Source organism: Hyalella azteca, unplaced genomic scaffold, assembly GCF_000764305.2.
Source record: "Hyalella azteca isolate HAZT.00-mixed unplaced genomic scaffold, Hazt_2.0.2 contig15733, whole genome shotgun sequence".
Taxonomy (NCBI): domain Eukaryota; kingdom Metazoa; phylum Arthropoda; class Malacostraca; order Amphipoda; family Hyalellidae; genus Hyalella; species Hyalella azteca.
The window spans coordinates 222,441-249,964 of record NW_025945573.1 but is presented as its reverse complement, the minus strand read 5'-3'; the positions used below and the strand labels follow the sequence as shown (position 1 = coordinate 249,964).

At 35.8% G+C, this 27,524-nt stretch overlaps 1 protein-coding gene across 1 annotated transcript in view; it reads left to right on the top strand.

Annotated features, from left to right (window-relative positions):
• The first annotated feature begins 7,805 nt into the window (after window positions 1–7,805).
• Window positions 7,806–27,524, top strand: part of LOC108673972 (neuroligin-2) — a 36,546-nt gene continuing 16,827 nt past the window's right edge. The window contains 5 exon segments of the mRNA XM_047884617.1: window positions 7,806–8,283; window positions 8,523–8,593; window positions 17,692–17,955; window positions 18,145–18,195; window positions 25,521–25,801. Coding sequence (XP_047740573.1) covers window positions 7,925–8,283; window positions 8,523–8,593; window positions 17,692–17,955; window positions 18,145–18,195; window positions 25,521–25,801 — 1,026 coding nt within the window. The 5' untranslated portion in view covers window positions 7,806–7,924.

Sequence of the window (27,524 nt, the reverse complement as noted above, 5' to 3'; positions counted from 1 at the left end):
GATTCACTGATACTTCTTCCATAGTGTCTTTGATTTTAGGGATTCTAAGACGATCCCGTCAAGTTCATAAACAACTTAAAGTCTCAGAGATTGTTGACGCTTTTCTTCTTGACTTCGTTTTATGTGTCTTGGAATTTCTAGGTCAAGTTTACCAGCGTCTAAATTTTAAAGTTTTTTTCATACTCCGTGAATATTTTCTAGTTGCTTGGAAATTTATTGTCTGGGTTTATCCCAACCCACGCAATTTATTATCTGCATATAAACGTGTTTAACTCTTTAATTCGAATTTGTTGCTAAGGCTCTAACGAGTTTAGAAAATTTCCTAGTTTTTCTGATTACCGACAATAAATAATATTATTAAACGTTTTTATTCCTACTTAAGATTTTCGTAAAATATCCAGAAGATATAACTTTCTCTATTTTTTTTTTGGATGAAGGGCTTTTGGAAAATCTTTATATTTAAAAAATTGGTGATTAGTTCTTTATTTAGATGAAAATTTGAAAGTCACCCATCATATTAATCTCCCTCGCCTGCAGACGTAGGGTTAGTGCCTAAAAATTAATTAGAAACATTCATATTGGAGAAATAACTTTATCTCGACACGTCAAACTTGGAAGATTTTTAGCTTGAGAATCGCCACAAATTCAGCCGAATTTCAGTAAAAATATGTGGTCCGAAGAATCGTCAAGAACTTTAGACATTATGAGTCCTAGGAACGATGGAGCTGGCGCTTACCAAGCAGTTTTCATCCATTAAAAATGATCGGCACTCACTTGAATCTTGAAGCTTACACGCGGCTTGCCCGCAATATTGTTCGGCTCTTGCACAGACCTCCACAGTCGAAGTCCAGGATACGGAGCAGGGACGCTATCTCTAATATTCAATTCTCGTCTGAACAAATTACTTTGAAACAGCACATAAATTACAGAACTTTTTACTTTCAATACGATAAATAAGCCTATCCAAAAACACGAGGCTATTCAATTGCAACTCAGTAGCCATACGTCCGATGCCCGTCTCGAATCAATAGATGAAAGAGCACCAGCATATATTTTTTCAATACTCGAAATTAGTATTATTTGATTTTTCATTAATTTTCAATCATTTCATCCTATCTTGGCAGTGATTGAGTCAATAGAATATAAATGGAATGCATGAGTACATACTTCATTAGTCTGCCTAAATTGCAACCTAGAATTTAAAAGCAAAAAAATACGCCAAGTTAATAATTCATCATAACTTCATTGAAGACGTTTCGAAAAATCAGCTGCATAATCAGTTCAAAAAGTTCTCTACAATAAAAAACAATCATTAGTGAAAAGCTAAATATACATGAAAGATATCTAAACCTAGATAACTATAAAAAATACAACCGTACAAAAAAATTATACATTTACAATTTCAAGAGGAAAAGAACCGTACGCGTTATTAAGACTAATATGTGAATATTATATTTAATGGGTTGTAATTATCAAATGGTTGAGTCACCACTGAATTAGACACAGAATATTATTTTCATTATTGAATGTTTATTCCAATGATAACGAAATGGTAAATTTCGTTATTATTCTCACTTTACTCGGGATGTGCTTAAAGCCGTACGCGTTTAATTTATCCTATAATCTAGTAATGGATGATCAAGTATGTAGCTATGTCAGAAGACTGTCTGCTAGGATCGAAAAATGTTGCTTTGAACTCGCTAATCAAAACGATTTCAAAAATTTTTAATCCCTTTGAATTCCTCACCCCTGAGCAAATTGTTATATTAATCCTAGACGGTATTCACTCCAACTCCTCAGTGTACGTTCAAGTCCGTCTGGTACTCGCATTTAAAGGCTGATAGCACCAGCACCCGGAACTACGGTACAGCAGCAGGATGGTTCCGGCCTTCCTCTATCGGACGAGCTGTCGCGCTGGAAGTCGCTCGCACTCCTACTGCAGTCCCAATGTCGACGAGAGCACTTCAGTGTTCTCNGATGGTTCCGGCCTTCCTCTATCGGACGAGCTGTCGCGCTGGAAGTCGCTCGCACTCCTACTGCAGTCCCAATGTCGACGAGAGCACTTCAGTGTTCTCGAAAAAAAGCTGCAATTCACAAAGGAAAATTCATCACAGAAAATTAGTTTTTTGAAACTTTTCTAAATATGAACCGTTAATTTTAATACAGACCATTATTAGCTCTTAAAAATTACTAAATGTGATACCAGCTGATTGTGAATCTAGCATCAAATGTAGCTTCCGTCCTATATGGTAAAAATTGAAAAGAGCCATAAAATTTCGAGAACTTCAGCGTATATCGTTATTTCAAAGCAACCCCTAAGATTTCAAAATTATTAAATGAAGTCTTTACAATTAATCTCGTCACATAATCCTGCCAAAAACCATGACAAAAATCTATTTTTCAAGCATATATGTTTGATTTACGAATCCCTGACTTCTTGTCAGTAGCTCTACCTCGAAAGGCATATTAGCTTTACCTCAAACTCGAGAAATTGCAAAAATTAGTTCAAATTTTACTGAGATTCTTCTTCGCCTAAATAACATCACAAATGTCACCGCTAACATGGGAACGATTCGTCTTACACCAGTGTTCTCTTATCTAAATTTTTTTTATACCACTGCATCCATATCCGTTACTACCTTCGTCTTCCATTTCCCATGCTGCCATTTGCAACACCCGCAAAATTGGGCTATATATCACGGGCTTATTCTGCTCTCTCTGGAGGACGATTGCCATAGTTTTTTTCTCATTCGCCACGAAATGCATTGAGAAAATCACTAGCTTGACACACAGACTCCTACGTCTTCATTTCGAGCGTGGCGTTTATCGGGTAAGGCATCAGCTGGGCAATATTTACGCCTGTTAAACTGGGTCCGTTTAGATAAACGCAAGTTCTTTGCACTATTTTAGTTTTTGCACACAAATATTGATGCAATCCTGACGCTTTGTCGAACGGCTTTCATGGATCCGTTTTCCTCTGAGTCACGCTGCACGTTTCTCTTTCAAATAATTCATATTTTATTTCTTATAATTTAAATTGTATTTCAATTGTTATAAGTTCCGGATAATAGTTCAATTAAGGCTCGTTTACTCTGGCATCAACAACCATTCCATAATCATTTCTTGTTTTTTGTTAAGATAAACACCGATTTATGCCATTCTTCGACCTCATTTTGTTGTGAAAGTATGTTTATCTATCTCGATCTATCGTATCCATATCATGTTTTTTTGCGCGGGGGAGGGGGAATGTACTTAGTGTGAATTGTTCTCCTTTATCAAATACTGAGCTTTTTTCAAGGTAATAATTGAACTTGCATGCATCAATGTACACTGCAATTAAAATTTTGTTCTATAATTACTAACAATCAAGATGGACATATATTGTTTCCATGAACTATTATTCCTTCCGTGACTTTCAAAGTCATTTGTACTAACCGTCAACTTGCAATGCGATTGCGATAACTGTGAAGCATTGAATGGTCTTTCGAACCCTCGCTGTGTTTCTTTGCATGCCTTCGACTGCCAGCTTCAGCCATGCAGGAATAAATTAGGTTACAACGCTAAATGGATTCACAGTTGTTTATTTAGTTTTTGAGCATAGGATAATGTTCTCCCTGCAGTGTACACTGTACAGTTAGTTTAGAATTTTTGTGTCCGCACTCGTGTGGTTTGGTTAGATTCATAAAAGACTATAACCCCGAAGTGTGGCGGAATTATTGTTCTGCAAATATTCAGCTCAAGTAGATTCAGAATATTTTGAAAAGATTTGTAGAATTTCGTTGCTGTAATCTGGTATTCCGATTGTGATCTCTTCATCCCTGTACGTAACTGCAATTATTATATAATTTATTACTGAATTGATAAAATATGGAATTAACTTGATATTCACTTTGTGTGGAAAATTTTTTGTACATTTAGTTCGGCTTAGAATAGAACAGCTATTGTTCCATTCTGCGATTAATTTGACAATGATTTCTTGCCTCGACGTAGTATCAAAATACACGTGACAGTTCAATATTGTGACGCGTAAATTTATCGTCTTCTCTTCTCCGTAGAAGAAATAAAAATTTCCGTGCCAATGCTTTGGGCTTCTTTGCGACCAAGATGTAAGATTTACAGCTCTTATTTCTCATGGATGCGCCTATGGGCATGTTGACCTATTTCCTTGCGGCTCTTTCAGGCCAAAAAGAAATCTTTTGATTTTGTACCGGGGCTTCACGCTGTTCGGTATCCATGATGCGGCCTGATCACAGGTCGCCATGGAAAGACTGGCGGAAAATTGCGTCATTTTTTAGGTTCGGTAATGGCGGCTCCATAGCGTGATATTGGTTGTTGCGAACGTGTCGGGGAAATGGAAAATGTTTAGCTTGCTAAGAAAAAAGTTTGGTACACTAGCCTTATGTATCGTTATGATAGGGGCTTGCAGGGATGCTGATCAAACAACTTTGCGACATTACCAATATCCATCATTTGACTGATATTATCAATTCGAATGCAAATTTAATTTCATCAAAGTAATTAAATGTGTATTAACGGAAAGACTGAAGCACTCACTAATTATTTCAATACAGCGTTTCCACTGGAAGAGTTGACAAGTAAATAATACAATACAAATGAGGTAACAATATTTATTATGACGTATGAACGCGTGCATCCGCATAATAATAAGACCCTATACTGTGGAAGAGTGAAACTAAGAAGCATGAATAACAATCGAAGGCATTACTCTAGGAAAATGGATGAAAATGTTGCTAGGCGCAACGTAACTGAGTTCCGAGGCTGCAGGAAAACGCGTAAATTGCCTAACCTGATAACCTCTAGTTAAACTATGAAACTAGATTAATAGAACACGACCTCACGACCTACGCAAGAACACCGCAAACAAAAAAATATAACTCGATACTCACTGCAGTGAGTGACAGAGAGCGGATTTTCTCGTCGACGAAAACGTGAAGTCACGGACGGACGGACAGACAGACGGACAGACAGACGGACAGACAGACGGACAGACGGAAGGACAGACGGACATGGCGAGCCCAATAGTGCATTTTTTTCTCTTAAATGAGAAAATGCGTTAAAAAGCTTCTTTGTTCTCTAAAGCATTGGTGTCAGTTCGCTATGCTCTAATAACTCCAGGAACGAAGACCTAATATAAATGTTAAATTTGTGAAGAAATATAGGAGAACCTGAAAATATGGTATTTTGTTTGAAGAATACGACTAATGGCAAGAAACCTGAAATTATATCGTTCATAGCCATTTATAAAAGAATAAAATATCATCGAAAGAATAAACTTGAAATTGTGTATACACTACTAAAAATTACGCATCTATCTAGTTTTACTATATCCTTTCCTTCAATTTATCGTGTACATCTTAATTTTAATAAAGTTTATTCCATGTTTGAGATTGTCCCTCAATCCGCTTAGGAATTGCAAGGATCCAGTGAATTTATTAAATAATTTCACTGGATGACCGATCATGAGTTGAAAAGATTGATCCAGGCTATAAAACAGTTGATTACGTGCAGTATTAGACCTCCAAAATATAATCAAGGTGTCAGGTAATGAGCTACTCGTTCATAATTAAAAGTTCAGCACTAAAAACTGAACTTTTCAGAACCAAATTGTTCAGTACTCTAAAATTCAATGTGAGCAGCACTAGAGCGCAGCTTCCCCACAATAATAATGAAATACATTTGATAACTGTTCACTACTTATTGTATTGAGTTAAGTAATCGATTTTTGTATATAGAGTTTTTATCGCAATCAGAAAAAACTGCGAAAAAACGTTTCCAACTGCAACACATCAATTGAAATTTAGCGGTCAAAACAATCCATGCAATTTTTTTAAGCGCATGATGCTCTGTTTCGTTAATCAGCCAACGTACCGTATCCTACCTTATGAAGATTTAAAAAAATGTTTCCTACTCAGGTCATTCATTTGTGCGTTTTATGCGATTTATACGATATAACACATAATTTTTGATACAATTCACCTCTGCGGTGCCTGCAAAGGATTAGCAACGACTGCCCACGTACCACTGTAATTAAAAGGAAGCAGATATGACTTACAATATCATCTTTCAATAGGACAGTTTGGACTCTGCAATCAATCAAACTTCACTTATCTTGTCGATAAAAATTGTGCAAAATTACCAAAATTTTTGTAAGATTTTATAAGAGAGTTAATTTAAAGTAAGATTCAAAATTTTCCTTAATTTTTATTTAGGTAATGCAAATTGGATAGGTGGAACCTTACATAACTTTTCCATCATACATTATTTGATTTGACTGAGTTAAATTTTATAGACATATTTGGACAGTTGAATGAAAAATCTACTCTTTTACTAGTAAAATGATTGTCCATCTTGTATAGAACATATATTGGACTTTGGTAATTTTGTACATATGCATGCACCGAACTACGGAATCCGATAAAATAAAATTCCCTAAAGTATTTGATCAAAATTTTTCTCAATTTAGAATCCTACTCGAAAGTTATTTAGAATTTCAATTCAGTTTCTAAAACGATAAAAATATGTTTGCTGAATGTTGACAGAAACTAAAATGAGTCGTAAATCAATTTAAACAAATTCGCTTTTTCGAACTTTGGCTCTAAATTTTTACTTAATTTGACTTGAAGCAGGCAGCGCGAGTCACTCCAAAATTGGAGCCTGACAGGCTAGTGTTCATCAATTCCAGAGTCAGATCGTACTTCGCTCTCCAGATTCATTCCTTGCCAGACAGTTCTTCGCCGATTGTTGTCGGCTGACAGATATTTGAGCAAATATCTGTGAAATGTGACCCGCGGAAGCTATTTCCTCTATCGAGGCAGGCTGCTCTCAGCAGTCCTTCTTCCTCAACTGATTTCAATTTCGAATGACGCTTAATCGAGAAAAAAACATAGAAGCAAGTTAAATTTCGGTCATCATTTCCTTCCTGAAAGTACAAAGATGATCTTCCACGACATGCATATGTCATGTTCTCGTTTTGGATTCAGTTTTTTCATCAGTTAAATTCACGATTTGTACTCCTTGAATTGGGTCTTCAGCATCCCAGTCCCTGAAGACTTCAAGTTTCTCCAGCTTCCTTGCCTGAGGTTTGCCTTTGATAGGCGTAGGAGGAGACATCGTTGACATATGTAATATATTTAAATTTAAATATTTACAGACTCAGGAACTCTACGTGTGCGTTATATTTCGTAATACTAATGAGAAGAGATCTAAATCTAACATCATAATATGTCAATGACAAAATAATTTTCTGTGTTTTATATCTGTCACAACACGTACTGGTGGATAAGGATGAAAATCTGTACATGATTCAAATTTTCATTACTTTAATTTCATCGCATTGCAAGTCAGAAAAAAACGAACAAAAATAATTTAAGAACCACGTACCTTATTACTGAAGAGCTTATCAGTGAGATAGCTTTAGGTTTGTCAGTGAACTATTTTTCATCTATGACTGCAAATGTTCACAATTTACATATTTGTTTTAGGTTTCACAGTTACGTAATTAAGGCGACGATTGCAGGATATTACAGAAATTTTGCAATGCTAGAATATATAATGTTTGCATACGAGAGAAACGCTGGAGGTGAGGTGTATAATCAATTCCTATTGAAATATTTAAAGTTATACTAACTAACTATTATAGACTTCAACAATGTGAGAGTGAAGTTAAACTTAAACTTTGGTTGCTGAGACGTTAGGCTTTAGGCTTTTGCGTCGTTTGAGGTGTTGAAATAGAAAAATTTTCAACTGGAGAAAAGAAGTACAAAGGTTTTGAAATTAATCAAAAAAATTATAAGCCTGAAAATGCATTCCTGAAAATTTTGAAATAAAGACAAAGGATGACAATGTATGAATTCAAAAAATCAATTGAAAAGGGAGCATTTGCCTGACTAAGGAAATTCAGGCAATGTATCAACAAAAACGCACTAGGAGGCAGCTGATCTTGCAGGTGGTTGTGCAGGTGTTTTTTTCAACCACCTGCACATGCGACCAGCTGTTGAGCAGAGTGGTGACCACCAAGTATGGCCCCATACAAGGAGTTATCCGCCAACACTCATCAGCAACACTCCCCGCTGTGGAGGTGTTTTTGGGAGTACCCTACGCCAGCCCTCCTACAGGGGAAGGACGGTTTACCCCAACTAGCTCCCCATTGCCATGGGACGCGGTGAAGAAATGCACAGAACTTCCCCCTGTGTGTCCCCAGCAACTCCCTCATTTGGGGTACCCAGGAGGGTCGCTGCCACCTGATCGAATGCAATATCTCAGGTATGAAACAAAAAATATTTTTGTCCATGAGATAGATTTAGATTTTTTGCTGGTCAATGGACTCCATTGATGAAAATTAGGTGTCGCTATATCGGTAAATCCCTTTGACTCGAATGAATCAGAATTACACACCAGTTTTCCTAATTTATTTCAAATAATAAAATAATTTAATCCATGACATGCGTGTAAATATTGTGCTTGTTAATTGTATTAATTTAAAATGAAATGTTTGCACCCAGATCTGCGAGTCGAAAACTTGAGCGTCAAAGCGAAGACTGCCTCTACCTCAACATCTACGCGCCTCATCATGGTGAGTAGACGCACTCATTTCTTTCTACTCATCAGACAAACAAAATATTATATATGAGCTTCCTCGAAAAGATACCTCACTCATTTAAAGATGCCTAATTCAGATACCTCATTCAGATACCTCACTCAGAAAAGATACCTCATTCAGATACCTCACTCAGAAAAGATACCTCATTCAGATACCTCACTCAGAAAAGATACCTCATTCAGATACCTCACTCAGAAAAGATACCTCACTCAGATACCTCACTCATTTAAAGATACCTCACTCAGATACCTTATTCAGATACCTCACTCAGAAAAGATACCTCACTCAGAAAAGATCCCTCACTCAGATACCTTATTCAGATACCTCACTCAGAAAAGTACCTCACTCAGAAATGATACCTCACTCATTTTTTTCTACTCATCAGACAAACAAAATATTAGAAATGAGCTTTCTCGAAATGTTACCCATTGTAGAAACACGACTCGACAATGGAAAACTGAGCCGTACCTTGAATTATATAGTCTGGATTTTGAGCAGATATTTCGTAGTTAATTTCTATTCCAGAAGGAAGCGATTAAAATTTAAAAATAATTCTATAAATTTTATTTCACTCCATCTTTCGTCAGTAGAAATTTGAACATATTTTATTAAAAAAATATATTCAGTCGTCTGCTAAGATAAGATTGCATATTCCATCGCCATTCATTTTGTCAATTATTTTATAGGTATTTGCAACAAATAAATTATCAAATTTACTACATAGCACGATGAAATTTACTTTCATTTATCAGTCTGAAACTAAATATATTATCATAAATCTCAAATTACACGTTACTTTTCGTTTTTTGGTCTTAAATTACGACCACATTAGACCAGGTGAAAAGCTCGGCGCGGAGACCGGTATTCATCTTTGCTAAAGTAGCGCGGGCTCGTAATTCCCTAATAAATTTACTTGTTACAAGCCTCGGGCGATTATGAGGTCTATATTTTCTCAGGGTTTCTAGAGAACATCACTCTTGCTGTGACAGACGGATTATCATAGCGTTGTAATTTACTAAGACTAGCGGCACGTCTATTTTCAAGGCAGGAACGCGATCTTTGCAAACGTTTATAACAAATGGCTATTATGAATAATTCTTTCGAACGTTCCTTATAAACGTGCTTAAGAAACGCTTCTAACCACGTTTATTTCATAGACGAAAACATCGAGGGGTTCTATGTAATGAACGCTTTTTACGAATTGTGCTTACGAAATGTATTTATTATGTTAGTACTTTACCGTTATCTAGGGAAATGTTCTAACGAACATCTCTAGGCAACGATTCCAAAGAAACTTATAACGAGCCTTTCTAACAAACTATCCTAAAGAATAGTTTTAGGGAACGATTTTAGTGAACGATTCTAACGAGCGCTACTAACGAAAGTTTCCATAAAGTACGCTTCCAACGATCGTTTTTAACGAACAATTGAAACAAACGCTTCTAACTAGCTCCTCTAGCATACGCTCCTAAGAAAACTGTTCTAACGATAGATAGATTCTAACAAACTCTAGAGAACCGCATGGCAACGTGACTTTACTTAAAAGATTATAATACCATTAATTATTTTCAACTAACCGTTCACTGTTTCAACTAAGATATTCACTCTCGAAGTGAATATCTGTCTTAATTAGTAAACCCCAAGCAACGTATGAATATTGTAATGAAATAAAGATAGAAACAATAACTCTCAGTAAGGGATATAAGTAAATAATTTTTTAACTCTTCGCGTGGCTAAGAACGAGGTCAAGTGAACGCAGCTTCCTTCCTTCATTTTTCGAACAGCAGCTTCATTATGTCATGCCAAAATATTTTCATCACTGGTATAACATCAACGAACAGATTTTTAACGTGCATGATAATAAAATTTCTAAAAACTTACATCTTCAAACATTTTTGCTAAAAAATAAAATTCTGGTACTTAAAATCGAATATTTTTCATGAACTGGAAACCTAATTATTTCCTCAAATTTAGGAGAAAATATACAAAACCTTTTTATTTTGAGGAATAAACTTCGGTTCAGCATTTTTGGAAAGTCAGAACTTCCAGAATGTTAAAATATTGCTCCCAAATACATTTCCTGATATTCACAACGTAATCAAGTTAAATAATATGCGTTTAAAAATTACTTTTTATAGACAATACTTCTAAAGAGGCCAGTGAGTCCGATGTTAATAACGTACAACGAATTTCTCTTTTATATGTAATATATATATAATTTTTTTTACTCTTCAAAATTACTTATTCTGTCACTTGATTCATGCATTGTCTCCGACTTCACGCAAGTGTGCAAAATTTCAGGTTGGTTGGACAGGTAGAAGTGTGTTAAATATCGATTATAATATTTGTAGCAGACAAAAAAGAAGTGAAGTTAAAAAGAAGTGTTGTAAAAAACACCAACGCTTTCATAGGAATTTCCAAAACAGAATTTCGCGAACGCAAAGCACTCTAAAAACGCTTCAATATTCTCGTAAGATTTTGTAAAGATATCTCTTCATCTCAGGCCGAAATTGTCCGGTTCACAGTTTCTATATGTATATATCTATCGTCGGACGAGCCATCACTCTTGGAAGGATATTTTTCACAATTTTCAGGGCCCAGGAGACCATTTGATGACTCATAGATCAGGTTCAGTAAATCGCTGACGCCTTTCTTGCAAGACGACGAGCCTCGTTATTTCTGGACGCGATTCTGAAGAACTGCGGCGACCCGGAATTTTTTCTGAGGCATCTTTTGAGTTCAGTTTCATTGACAAGCTGAACGTTTATCATGCGACTTATTACCACGACCAAAAAATGGAGATGGCAGCAGTTGAGCTTCTTTGATATTCGGGAGTCAAAATGATTGAAGTTTGGTCCCACCGTCGCTATGGATTTTGTTGCGGCTTGATATTTCAACAAATATCACATCAAATAAGTACAAATAAATCAGGGCTTGCAACTTCGGAATTAGCTTGGTCATCTACATCATCGTAGCTTAAGATGATCAAATCGAGATTTTGAAAATAGTTTTTGAAGGACAGTTAAAAATTAAAAATGTAATACAAGGATTTGCAATTCTATATGGATGACTGGGTGTTATTAATTTTTAATTTGAAGTTATTATTAGCAGAAACTCTTTTATTTTACTGAACAAAGGTAGATTAACTACTAACTAGCATGCAGATTGACGTAATTGGTTTTGCAAATTGAATCTTAAAGACTCTCTTGCGTTCCGGTTAAGTACTTAATACTTTGGTCTAATACAAAAAAAAATATTTTTTTTTCAAATACTTGTCAAAATCAATGTGCACATTGCTTCAATTTGGCCAAGTTAATATAGAAATTATTTTAAAAAATATAGTTACGAGCCATACAATGCCAATGCGCAATTTTTTCCAGCTTTTCTTGCCCGAAATAATTTGTTTTTACAACACTTCTCTTTAACTTCACTTCTTATTGTTTGTTTGTTTGTTTGTTTGTTTGTTTGTCTGCCACAAATCTTATAATCGATATTTAAAACACTTCTACCTGTCCAATCGATCTGAAATTTTGCACACTTGCGTAAAGTTGGAGACAATGCATGAATCAATTGACCGAATAAATAATTTTGAAAATTAAAAAAAAAAATTTTAATATTAAAAAAATTGACAATATAATTTTGTCAGCTACAAATCTTATAAATGATATTTGACACACTTCCACCTTTCCAATTGATCTGAAATTTTGCATACGTGTGTGAAATTGGAGGCAATGCATAAATCAATTGACAGAATAAATAATTTTGAAAAAATTTTATATATTAAAAAATTTTAAAAAATTTATTTTTTTAATTTTCGAAAATAAAATGAGAAATTCATTGTACATCTTTAACATTGGGAACCCTGGATTCTTTAGAAGTGTTGTCTTTAAAAAGTAATTTTTAAACGTATATTATTAAACCCATTGTTATATGAGCCCAAAATCCCCATAAGTTTTTCGAAGTCCGTTTCATTTCATATCCTTATTTGACTTTGCCGATCGCTTTAGCGAGGCAGCGGGAAAAGAGATCTCCTACAGAACAATAATTCTTTGTTCGGCATTAATGAACAATATAACTTTTTGCACATATTTCTTCAGAGAAACTGCAGCGTTTTCTATCGCCAAAAAATGAAAAAAAAAATTCTCTTGTCATGGCCATGAATGTCAGCAAGCATTTCTAAATCTATAAATAACTAAAAATATTATCTTTTTATCTTGTGCAGAACCTGGATGGAACTTTGAACATCAATCAAAATTTAAGAAGCACACATGCATCATATGTTTAAATTATATTTTCGTGATTTTATTCAGGGTCTAAATTATGCAGTTAAATTAATGCAATACGCTACAATATTTTTCCTGTCATTCATTACCTCAAATTTTTATGTGCTAACATAATTAGTTCTCGATTTATAAATTCATAATTAATTCTAAAATTTTAGCTTACCATCTCCTATAGAACAATTAAATATTATTAATATTAAATATAATAATCAAATATCCTAAATGGTAGAGAAGTCAGAACTTGCAAAATTTGTAAACAACAACAACAGAATTTACAAACAACTTTCTGTCATTTTTGGTGCGATAACCGGATTTATTCAAAGGAAATCAAGTGCACGGCAAATGCAGTCAGTGATTTTAGCAAACCTCACTTGAGTGAGGAATTCATTGCCACTTCGATTGGATCCTTTTACGCCGTATTGACAGGTTCAATAGATTGGTATTGCTTCAATTTATTTCTTTCTCGCTTTTGCGACAAATATTGTGTCCACGATATTGTGTCCAAGCGTTTAAGGTTTCTTGAAAAATGCAAACAAACTCCAATTATTCGGAATAGAACATTAGAACTAGCAGATAATAAATAGGTCTAAATCTAATTTAAAGTAGCGATTCGACGTTTAACTCGAAAAATGAAGCAAGAATGTGAAATAAAAACAACTATCCAAACACATGAAAAACAAAAAAAAGTATACCATTTTTCTTAGCAACTTCGTTGCATACGGTAAACCAAAGGAAAGAGTAAACGATCACCTGAAAAATTAGGTATAATGTGTCCCATCGACGTTGTTCTGACTAATGAAAGATTTTATTCATAACCTCTCACACAAATCTTCCAAACCATGCCAATGCTGGGAATAATATTATGGAATTCAATGTATCAGGATGTAAGTAATTTTTGCTGGAATTGTTTAGTACAATTTTAAGGTAAAACCACTTGTCACGTGAATTATCTATGTAGGTTATTTACACAATTAAATTTTTAAAATAAACAAAGCAGTTGGGATAATTGCTCGTGTTTAATTTTAAACTGTGTGGAGAATAAAGTTTCCAATAGTTATGATGCAGCTCCTTAACATCTAAACCATTGAATGTCTATATAATTTCACCTTTCATCATCAGTCAATTCAGTCTTGACATGACCTAGACATTCCTGTTCTCAGTGCCTAATGCGATTAAATAATACATTAATCATAAATAAATAAATTAATCATTAATCTTGTAGCACCTACTGTGCTTTCATCATCTACTCAGATCCACTAATCGGTCGCAAGTCTAATTCAGTTTTCGTCGTCAACCTACTTACTTACATTATTGTGCTCGAATCAGCGGAACAAATTAAACACATCACCTTAATCGCAGCATTGCAAGAAATTTTATTTCGATCATTTTCAATTTAAACACTATTTATCACTCTACACACTGATGACATCTGCCCAAATTGCAACATCGGCCATTTCCCCCAACAGCCTGCACCCTTCAACTACATTGCACGCACCATTTGAATTTTACTCAATTTACCCATGCTGAGTCGGTCCACTTGCCGAGCGTATAACTACTTAGTATACTACTTAGTATACTACTTAGTAGTATACTTAGTATAACTACTTAGTACTATTTATCCAGGTCTCACATTCACTGTTAGAAAAAACGGTGAAAAAACGGTCCCACTGGCGTTCTAGTGGCCGGTCGCCCCGTGATTATAAACAGTTTCACCGTTTTTATTAGATGTTTTACGGCTTTCTAGTGTTAAATTATAATAAAAACGGCGACACGGTGTTTTTTTCACGTGCCGACCGGCCACTGAAACGCCGGAAATACCGTAAACGGTAATTTTTCTAACAGTGTTCTACCAAGCTTTCATCCGTAGACCTTTCCAGCGTCTGCCCACTTCTCGCAAGTGCCTCAGGAAGTAAATATTCTAATGAGGTCGTAACTCAAGCTTTATGAGGCCAGGATTTTCTCGCCGTCTTGTCTTTAGGTCGATGGCCGACTAAGCTTTCCTTATCACTGCTCAGCGAGACCAAAAATCACATTCCTTCACCGTTATTGACGGTAGAAAACGCAAATCCGAAAATCTTCGCACAGAGCGCTGCCGAATTTTTGGGGCCTTGCGTAATTACGGAAACGGTTTGGTGATGTTTTTGCGTCGATGTTGCTCATCGACGCAAAAATAGAGTTGGCGTCTGAGTTTATCGTCTTAAAGATAAGGATTAAATTTATCGAGCTTATTTCACTTACTGCCCTCTAGGGTCAAATGATGAACGCTGCGCGCTTTTTATGGCTTTGGGAGATATTAGTACGGAAATCGAAGCAAGGTTCAAACAGGCGGAGAGTCATTTCAGCGACGAAATTGCCAACGGTACGACTGTCGTCGGATCAAAATAAAAAAAATGTAAATGCCATGAATGATTGTCTTAGTAATAATACTCGTAATACTAATTTTTTTAACAATTAGTATTATATAAGCAAGATATTTCTGTTTATTATGACGCGTTAAATAGAAATAATACAATAATAATTTAAACTTCTTAATTCTATATGCCCACTGACCGATCTGATTCCAAGACAGAATGAATACTGCTTAAGCACTATTTACATTTGATATTATCTGCAAATATGTCAAAGAATTTGATTATCCTGTAACGTATAGTCGAAAAAAATATTGCTTATTATCACAAATTACATTTTTACCCCAAATTTCTACTGACGAAATTTTTACTGGCTAGACATTGATCCACACATTCATTCACAACCTAATAGAAACCTTTCAACAAATAATTGCGCGTGAAAGATACTAAAAATATCCCTGCCATTGAGATGAACACAGACTTCTGATTGTTGGCTACACAAATAGTAATTTTGCTGGCTTCAGGATGACGTCAACAAGTTTTGTTAGTATAGTGTTATGCATGAGGTCTGGGTATTGTTTGTTCGCAAACAAATCTATAGCAAGGTTAGCTTCATTAATATGACTTTAGCGTCTGAAAAATCCGGTTGACGTTGGTCATGAAACTTGGGATAAACATGAAAATTTCTCACAAGAATCAGGTCATTCCTGCAATGTTATACCACGCTGTGTTTTCATTTTAATTCTCTTTGTCATTTTAATTCTGCGTTAGTCGTGATGTTTCGTTCTATGTTTTTACTAACTTTTACGGCATTGGAATACATTCTTCGGGCATATTTTATATTTTTTTCGCTTCTTTTAGCCAAATTGTCTAATAAATACAATGTCTATGCTGCGCATGCCACAATTATCTCAACTACATTTCACTTATCTTAGCGTCTACTGATGTTGTCGTGGGTATAGTGGCAGCCCACAGGTTCGTTACTTAATGAAGCACCGTTATATTAAAACACTTTATTGCACACATTACAGTAAAACATTGCACAAGGAATAATTCACTTTAGTGGACTTATCGAGATATCTGTGCATCGACAAATCTAGTTTCAGCGTAGCGTCTCACTAGACCCTTGTTGCCGTACTGAAGTCCACTTTCTTACTGCTCGTTCCTAATCCGCAATCTCTATTCTGGACTCTAACTTTCTCTAAAACATTCCTACAATACTAATTCTAATTAAATAAAAATTTACAATACCTATATATTTAATAGAAGAATTATATTACAACAGTAAAATATAATTTACAACAAGCCCTCTACAATGTCATTTATATGATTCATTCAGTCATAAAACATATTTTATTTATTTAGTTGAATCATAATATGATGCAAATTCTGAGAATTTTAGTTTAATACTAATTATTAACCGCATTATTATTAATTCTGCGACTGAAAAAATAGGCTGAATCCAGTACAAAGAGAAATTGAGGATTGGTCTAGACTTTTTGACACTTTGTCGCATTTGATGTATTTCAAATGATTTTCACCTTAACTTTTCTTGATCAGGGAATATTTCCCTCAACTTCAAACAATAATCATTTGGCCTGCAATGTGGGTTATTTTCTCTTTAAAATATTGAACAAATTCTACTTTCACTATTTATCAAAACAAATCAGTATTATCTGGATTTCAGAAAGAATCGAAATAGGCAAAACCAATTCATGCCAAACTGAAATATTTTCCGGTGCTCGTTTTAAATGGGAATAGGTTAGGGTTGCGTCATAAAGACACAGGAGCCTCGATATCACTTTTGGTTGGGCCTAGGATGGCATCGTCTTCCGTAGAGTTATTTTATTGACGTGCACCTCGCTGGCAATTATGCAAACTGGTGCGTAGTTTACGCTAAATTTAACTGGTTAAAGGAACCCTGCATTTCAGAGAGCTGGAAATTGAAGGCAGATTTTGAATCGTTACGGCGGAGCAGCGTTTGAGAAAGATTCGAGCATCTTATCTGGAAAATTGAATGCTTGAATTAGTAGCTCTCGTTCTCTTACGTTCGGAGACCGTTTAAATATTCAAATAACTGTATGATATGAAAATGTTCTTATTTATTTCTCGTGCTAATTGAAGTTTCGAATGAAGTTCGACTGTCAATTTATGTTTTATTTATGAATTTTATTCGTGGCAAATGGGAACAAACCACTCCTATGATACCACAATTAATGATTTAAGTAATCTACTATTGTAATTAATGCTATCTTTCAATAATTTTTTGTAGTTTAATGTATTACCATCACAAAAAAATTACTATGCGTTAAGATTTTTTAGTCCCTGATCTAAGAATTTAGATAACATGCACAGATGTCAAGCTACCCAATGTTCAACAACTTTTCTTGTTTAATGGTCGTGACTAATGAGCAAATTTTCTGATAATTTTTCCACGCAGGAGGCGGATCGTACCCCGTTATGGTGTTCATCCAAGGTGAAGCCTTCTGGTGGGGCTCCGGGAACTTGTACGATGGAACCGTGCTGGCCAGCTATGGCCGGTTGGTGGTGGTCACGCTCAACTACAGGCTGGGACCGCTAGGTGAGAGTCCTAATTATTGTGGTGAAGCTCGACTACAGGCTGGGACCTCTAGGTGAGAGTCTATAATGGTTGTCGTGAAGCTCCACTACAGGCTGGAACCGTTATATGAGAGTCCTAATGGTTGTGTTATCGCTCAACTACAGGCTGGGACCATTAGGTGAGAGTCCTAATGGTTTTGGTGAAGCTCGACTACAGGCTTGGACCGCTAGGTGAGAGTCCTAATGGTTGTATTAACGCTCAACTACAGGCTGGGACCGCTAGGTGAGATCCTAATGGTGGTGGTCACGCTCAACTTGTAGAGTGCTGGCCTAGCTGGGGCGGCCTGCATCACCTACCTCATGGTGTCTCCGGTGCTGGTGCCAGGTGAGCCGTCGTATTGTAGGTAGAGTGATGGTCTAGCGTGTAGTAGGCTAGGTATTTTATGTCATGTGAGTGGTAGACGGTTCCCTGTCATCTCATCATCTTGTCTCGTCCTGAGCCAAATCACGCATTAAATCATCGACATATTTTATAAATACAGCACCTCATAATTGAAAATTTAATCGTTATAGCAATTCTTCATTGCACATTTCATAACTGCAAAAAGTGCATTTTGCAAACATATGTGCATGTAGGTGTAACCTAACCTAGCACAACTTAACCTAACCTAACCTAAGCTAACGTTACCTAAACTAATCTAACATAACCTAACCTAACCCTTTACGCCCTGGCGTGACGAATTCGTCACACAGAAAAAAACATCGGTTTTCCAACAATTTCACGTTTTCTGTCATTTTTTCGAAAAATTCACATGAATAAAAAAAGTCTTAGACTTATTTTTTACATATGTGTACCAAGTTTCAAAGTTATCTGTCGGTAAGTAACCGAAATAAAATTTCCAATTTCCAATGGCAATGTCTAATTTCTTATGGAAATTCTATTTCGGTTAATTACTGACAGATAACTTTGAAACTTGGTACACACATGTAAAAGATAAATCTAAGACTTTTTTGTTCGTGGAAATTTTTCCAAAAAAGTGAAAGAAAACGTGAAATTCTTAGAAAACTGACAAAAAGGGGGTACTGTAGAAATCTATCACCTCCTATGATTTTTGAGCTACAACATGGAGACGCATATCATTCGATGCGTAAGGACCATATCTATCGATTGGTCCTTGCTGTTTTTCAAAATTCTAATTTTTGTTGGTGGGGTGGGCATTTTTCGAAAAAATTGGTTTCTCCCCCCCTCCCTTTTGAATTTCCCCTCCCCATTTTTTCAAAATATTTTCAAAACTATAACGAAAATGAAAAAAAGCTTCGACCAATCTCTAGATCTTTTATTTGCGAATCGAACGGTATATTACTCATTGCTGTAGCTTAAAAACTCTGGGAGGAGATAGGTTTGCAGTGACAATAAGTGTGAATGTTCAGTAGGGCGCGACAAAGTCCCGAGCCCCTCAAAATAGGCATTCAAGGTGACATAGATGCAAGACTAGACATTACCGGAGCCGAAATTCAGTCAAGGATGGTGGGAACGACTGCATGAGCACCATCCCACACGACAGCAGCCGGGTAACTAAAGAGCAGCGTCTTCAGGTTGTCTATTTATGTGCCCGTCCAGTAATTTTCGCCCATATTAAATGTTAAAGAACTCCCCCACCCCTAACCCTTTCACGAACTGTCGTCAAGGCATAAATCAACGTACAGAGACGATTTTGGTACCGTTGGATAGGTCAGAATGTCAGCTTTGAAGTGAGACTTAAAACCGAAAAAGTGAATTTTACGATTTTCATCCCAAAAATTCAGGGCGTAAAGGGCTAACCTGTGCGTTGGTTACCAAATGAACATGTTCTTGCCTTGAGCCTAACCCAAGGTTGGTTCGTGTCTCACACGATATATGTCATTTATTATATGCTATTTAATGGTTCAGTATGTTAATTACTTATTTACACCTACATGTACTGATGTTTGCAAAATGCACTTTGGGCAATGATGAAATGTTATGGTGATGAAATGCAACGATGAATTGCTATAATGATGAAATGTCCAATGATAATTGCTAGAGTGGTGAAATGAGTCAATAATAAAATGTTTCGTATGATGAGATGACTAGCTATCATGATAGGCATTACATATGGTGTGTTATAGCCCATTGAGTGAACGACATTATATGCCAGGTCCATGCAGTGTATTGAAAGCCCAAGTGAGCAGTTGACATCTCGGGTGATAAGCTTAGTACGAGTATATAATAGGCCTAATTTTATGTAAACATAGTATTAGATAGGACTTCTTTACAATAGGTCTATTGAATCATAGACATAGTGTATGATGGACATATTATATTGTTGGACTGGAATATCATTTGTCTAGGGAAGGGTATAGGAAGTCTGCTGTATAATGTAAGACTAATTATTTGTCGAGGAATAAAGTGGCTGGCCCAGTGCATTATTAGACTAGCGAGTGGCATACTGAACATGTAGAAAGAATTGCTTAGTGAACTCCGTAGGTATTACGCCATATAATGCAGCTAGGTTGGTAAATGACAAGACAAATATAAGAATGTGGATACCACAGGTTGCGTCGTCGGGCAAGAGTGATGAGGGTCTAATATGTTGTTGGAGACCTTTGATTTATTATTGCGCCTGTAGGGTAGGTGGGTGAAAGTTTTAGTTTGCAATGTAATAAATAGTGCACCGGGTTTGCTGATGAAGTAATATTATTACATCAATGCTTTTTTTACTTCTGTTTCATAAGTCACTCGCCGGTGCCTATTCACCTAAAGATAATCTCATCGATTATAGAATCAAGTTCTTATTTGTCCTTATTTCGGTGGGTTTTATCTGTAATAAATTGATCAACCAGAAAACAAAATTACAATGCACATTTCAGAAGCATCTTATGATATTTTCTCATCGTTTTTTTGGACTGTTGTTGGTAGAAAAGAACTGTCGCCGCGGCTGCAACGTATAAGTTATTCAAAGGACATGGAACTTGAGAATGTGGTATGCCAAGACACAATCGGGTTACGTTATGCCGAGCTTCTAAAGGTGCCGTGCTTGAAGCTCATGTTTCATAAGAAATATCTTCTACGTGGCAGAGCGTGACTGCGAATTTTTTTACGACAGCATTTTGTGCTGACTATTTTACAAGCACGTATCAGGGAAGAGTTGGTTCGGCGACAGAAGAGGAATCGGCGATCGGTCTACGGCCTAATAATCGGCGATCGGTCTACGGCCTAATAAACGCTGAAACCGCTATATTATATTATATTAAAAAAACGTATAATTCAGGTAAAATTTTCTATGGTAAATTTATAACCATGAATGAATCATTACTTATTATTATTATTACGCTGCAACAGGTGACCTTACAACGCATATACAGTAGATGCTGGTTTAGTGTTAGACATTTTTTATTATAGATTCTATCATTAGAAATTTTACATTCAGAGACAATTCTCATCATTATTAGTAGTTTTCCAAAATTTTCAATTCAAAGGCTTGCAGGAATTCACGGAAATAACGAATGATATTTTTCGTGGCCGTATCAATTTTTATAACCAACAGCTATGTATGGGTCGGGTCAACATTTTGTAACGTACTCCTGATTTTGAAGCCAGCAACGAACTCCAGGCTCGAACTCTGCGAACAGCGCCATAGTTTTGAGTAATAGCGAGTCCCTGTGAAATGATTGGCAGGGTCGGCCGTTGATTGCTGTTCTCAAGGCTGATTGCCTGCCGACGGAGTGAAAGTTTGGGTTGATTTTACTCAATCTTTGGATATTATAGAAGAAATCTTTGTGAGATTTAGAGGCTATGACTATCTATGTAGGATGAGTACCAAAATATATTCTCAATAATGACTCTATTCTTCCACAATTGATTCCTTCACAAACATTGCAATGAATTAATCAAAGTTAAATTTAATTACCGCTTGATAATTCTTAGATGTTAAGCAATATATTTCACGTTTTCATGCCCTCGAAAAACAAAACAGATGGTATACAAAGTTTTCAACTAGGAAAGACCATTCGTTTTCTTATTTAAATAGTTCTTTGAAGATATATTTAGGAATAATTACAAACCATGCAATTAGGCAACAATTAGGGAAGAATTCGAAATCTTTGTACCTAAATTGTAAAGGCAATTTTGAAGTCGATCTAATCTGATTTAATTTCTTGGAATAACAACTAGGCCAGCTGAGGGAATTCCAAAATCCCTGCTTAATGACTTGTGGAAATTTTTTCCTGATCTGTGCAATTTAGATGACACTCGTTTTCTGCATTAGGCGAACATAGTACACTCACCACGTACCATCAATGTTTGGTACGTGATGGTATCACGTGGATACCATATAACGTACCGGCTGCTCTCGTCCCATATGTCGGGATATGGTTTTATTCTCGGACTTACGTAGAATACGCTCTTAAGGGTCTCATTTTTTGTTGTAGCATATTCAATTTATTCCCTCTTTGAAGAGCAAAAAGTCCCTTTTGCTCTTGATTTGAGTCCCTTGATTTAATTAAAGACTTTAAATAAATATTGCTTCCCTCTACGAAGAGCAAAAAAGTCCCTCGATTTATTTAAACGCTTAAAATATTGCTTTCATAGATAACTCTGTGTAGGTCCTGTCACGTGATCCTGGCCCATATGCTCTACGTACACACAGTAAGGGATAGAATTAGTGCAGGGATGCTGGGATAGAATTACTTAGCGTCCTAGGACACGACCCAGAGCTTTGATTGCATCATTTATGAGTTCTTCATCATTCATGAGTGTTTGAGTTCTCAAGCACCGCAACGTAAACTCTATGTTATTCACGAATAAATTTATCATCTTAAGCCGATTATTTTTCAATGGGTTATATTTAACGCTGATGAAAACAACAGCATTTCTGAATATTATTACAAACTGGGGATTACATATTAACGCTAAGATTTCTTGCTACTCGCAGAAAAACGTGGAGAAACCATTGTAAAAGGGAATGGAGATTAGAAAACAAACTAGCGTGTTGTTCTCGAATAATTTAGATAAGGATTGAAATGTGATATCCTGACACCCCTCAGAAAATTTTCCAAGAAACATGAATTTTTAATCACAAAATTATGAACACAGTTTATTGTTATCACTGAACATTAATCGATCTAACAGAACATGGCGAGTGCTGCTTCCTCATCCAATGTAGGTTTGATAAATAAGGCTCTTTGGATGACTGAAAACTGCAGGTGAATTTTTAAGAAGAGGTGAAGAAGAGAGTTGATTTTTTTTCTAATACAACTATGATGTTTCTTGGAACAATTGAACTAATTGTATTCCTTTAGGGATATATAGGTATAGGACCTCTTAAATGTCGAGGTATGAGCTGAATAAAACAGTGTTATAAGATATGTACATCATAGAGAAAGTCAAGCACACACCTTGCTGTTGTCAAATCAACAAGAGTTGAATTTTTTTCTAATACAACTATGATGTTTCTTGGAACAATTGAACTAATTGTATGCCTTTAGGGTTATATATAGGACCTCTTAAATATCTATATGAGCTGAACAAAACAGTGTTACACGATATGTACATTATAAAGAAAATTAAGCACACACCTTGCTGTTGTCAAATCAACAAAAACATTCTGTCTATTATTGAAAACTTTTATAATCTCGGGAAATAACCTAACGTGTTTTTAAGCTCCGGTCTACTATCATTAAGATGAAAGGTCAGGACTTAATGGAAAAATTATATGTAAATGCAGTTTTTTATCAAATTTAGCCAATATGTTTGAGATTAAGAAAGAATGAAACGTAAATAAATACCCTTACGAAAATTACGGCTTCAACTAAAAATTTAAATTTAATTGCGAGAATTTTAAAAATCAGTTTTATTCCGGATGGCTTTGTAAATAAGATTTCATATTAGTTGTAAACATTATTATCATGTTAAAATCGTGTGTAAAACATAATACAACACATGCAGCAGCACTGCTATGACCATCAGCTAAGCAATTAGTTTCGGTTTATAACGTTAAATTATCCGATGATTTGGCTTGTGTGCAACGATTTACGCTTCGCAATCATTCATGAGAATGAATGCAATTACAAGTAATGTAGCCGATCATATACGAGCCGCGGAATAATTCTGGATTAATAGCCTTTAATTTGTAAGCTAATTAGTTATGCATGCGGGGTGGCTGGCTAAATGCCGGCGCCTGACATTTGACGTTATGACCAAGTTTCTGGTCATATTTCTCGACTAATCTTGGACTGTAAATTTGAGCTAAAATCAGAAATAGGTAGCTTATAATTACACATGTTATATTATATTATATTATATTATATTATATTATATTATATTATATTATATTATATGTTTTAGTACATTCAGCAGATATGGACGAATTCGGCAGATAAGCGGTTTTCAACGAAATTCATAGTAACAGTGAATGAAAAAATAGAAAAGTCACTAATTACTACAATATTACTGAACGTTAAATATATCTAATTAGACTTCAAATCAACACATTTTATTAAAATAATAAAAATTTCATTCGGGTATTCAGGAGTTCCTTAACGCGTGCAGCGTATTTTCGTGTGACGTAATTGTAGACATATAACAAAAAACACCGAGCACACCACAGTATAATTTATACGTACATCTCTATTAAAAACATTTTAAGTGATATTCTTAGAGTGATATATTAGAGTGAGAAATCGAAGTCTAGACGATGTTCTATAAATTTATTCTCGGGCCCTACGCTCAGGTCTAGAACTTTGCCAACTCGTGATGGCACCAAGTTTAAACTTGAACTCTGTTACAACTTTAGCATCGGCACTCTGCATGCACAAGAGGATGCTGCCGAGACTCGCTAAATTACATCAAGACCTTAGAACAGCTATCATTTTAAATTACATCTCATGTCTATCACAGATCCTTCAACAAATTTCGTATGAATAAAAGGTTCAATGATGGGTAATCGAAAATCAAAAGCTGTGCGGGACAACTTTTCGTATCTGTGATACCGGCTTAACTTGCGCCGTTATCTCGGATGGCTTCATTAGGATGGCGAAAATCGTCCTGACTTCTGCACGGAAACAATTTGCTGACGTCCAGTAAATCAGGAAGTCCGGAGCAGACATAGGCTTTTTTTAAGAACTCTTGCTTAGTTTGTTGCTATATCGCTGTTTTGGGACCTTACCAAGACTAAGGGGATATATTTGATTTAAAGTTACAATTGTGTATCAAAAATGGAACGTTTGAACGATTAATGGGATTTTTATGAAATTTTTTCAGATTTTAGATAATTCGTAAAGCAGCATTTGGTTTCATGAATTATTAATTTCCCCTGTTGCTTTCTTTCAATTAGAGAATTTTTGGGGACCCCTTTGCAGGTGCCTTCGATAAAGTCTGTTCTTTTTTAATGCTGCCACAATGTCATGAGAATTTGCAAGACGAACGTTTCGCTCCTATTATAAACACTGTAAATTACTTCTATCCACTGGGTACCAATTATAATTATCTATAAACGTCTGCCTTATTTTCGATTTGCTAAACCATTTCGGATCCTTTCCTTGTCATATCCTTCAATTTTGGATTTTCAATCCACTTTGGATCTTTTTCTCCTTTAAAATTACCCGTAATCTACCTAAAGCAGGCTACGAGGCTCTTCTGACGCAACAAGTTCTAGAAAAAATCTAACTAAATCTGTAATGATTTTCCACCAGGTTTGTTCCACCGGGCCATCCTGATGTCAGGCTCAGCTCTGAGCTCTTGGGCCGAGGTCCAAGATGGCATCTCCGTTACGGCTCGCCTGGCGCGAGCACTGAACTGCTCTCTACCCTCAGATCTGAGGGAGCAACACCCAGAGACCATCGTGTGTCTCAGGAACTTGTCCGCCCAGACGCTCGTCAACGCACCGCTCCCCAAGTACAAGTTCGCTTCACTTTTCGGCCCCAGCGTCGACGGTGTCGTTGTAACCGCTGACTACAAGATCAGACTTGCAAGGGTGAGAGGGATGATGAGTGGTCTGAAGGTTTGAAGTTTCGTGACCACGATTAAAAGACAATATGGGCAGGGCTAGTAGACATTGCTTAACCCTCTACCGCCTGGCATGAGTAACCGGAGCAATTTTGTCATAAGACTACTTCCCAAAAAGGATACGTTCTAGTGAACGCAAATATACTTGCACTGATGGTTGCCGCCACGTTTGACAACTTTAAAATGTTCTCTGTTGCGTACAAACGTCCTAAGGTTGCTACACTTAATAGTTAACGTGTAATTTTAGTTGAAAGTTATGTTCCCGGAGAGTGACATACAGCGGTAGAGGGTTAAGGGTGAGTGCAGAGCTCAGCACAGAGCGGGAGCACGGTGTGAGAAAAGAAGAGATGGGAGGTGAGATTTGAGTGGACTATAATGGTGATAATAATTAGATGCGAAGAATGTGTGAAGGTAAGTGTAGCAATTGCATATAGAATGATAGAGTGCCATTGAACATGTCGGCATATTGAATTTATTTATAATGGAAAGAATATAATGGAAATAAACATCATCATTTAGAGCCATCAGCTGAGAGAGTTTAATAATACTTAGATTGACATGCTACATGAACGAGAGATCATTGACCCATTTTGACGTAGAAAATGCAGTTGAATGTAATATGCACACACAAAAAAATTACTATACATAACTGATCTTATATGTATGCTGTGATTGTCTAATTCCAGCTCTCTTGTTTACGAGAATTGGGCTTAGTTACCGTGTTTGATTTTTTGTGCTAGAAATAGCAATGCAGCGCTGTTTTGGAGGCAGATCCCAATTAAATGCTAACTGGCCTCTAATTGAATCATATTTAATGGCGTCCTATGCCTGCTGAAAGACAACTCTGTAGTGGCATGTACATGCAATAACTTAATTGACCACACCGACAAGCTCCACGTCCTCTAAATCTTAACGTTAATTTCGAGGTTAAACCTGAAATTTTGTGTAAATAATATTCACAATATGATAACTGTTGTAAATAAACATTGAAATTGTATAATCGAATCTCCTCGATCAATTAAATTCATTGAAATTCTGAATGTCTGAATGGGAATTATTGCCGATGAGAAACTAATGTGGTTTTGCGTGGTGCAATTAAGTAATTGAATCTTTTTCTAATCCCATTAATCTTAATCTAATTGAATCTTTTTTAATCCCATCTTTTTCTAATCCCAATGGGGATAATTCCCATTATCATGTCATCTTTCCTGTAATGAGTATTGAAATAATTATTTTTTATCAGTATACTAATAACGCTAATAAGTGATGTAATAATACTGCGAATGTGGTACAAAATGCACTTTAGAGCATTCGTAAAGATAATTATAGCAATATTTTCTTTATGAAGCAATAACATGGAGAATTAGGAGCTAAATGTCAACTTTTGCTCATGGTTGGTAGTGCATGTTTTATTCTTTTTGGAATGAATCCATGAATTTTCTTGTGGAATAGGTGCAAAATTGATGAAGGTTTAAAGTCTAATTCGAAATACTGATTCTAGTTGAGGCTGCATTTAACGGGGAAAAAATAACATGCTAATTTTTAACGTACGACCATACCCATTTAGCAATAGAAACGGTTTATTAATTTTTCTTACAGATGGTACGAAAATGGACAAAAAAATACATATTTTCTATTTTAAGACTAACGATCAGCGTTCTGCTTTTCGTCGACATCTTCATGCTTCGCAG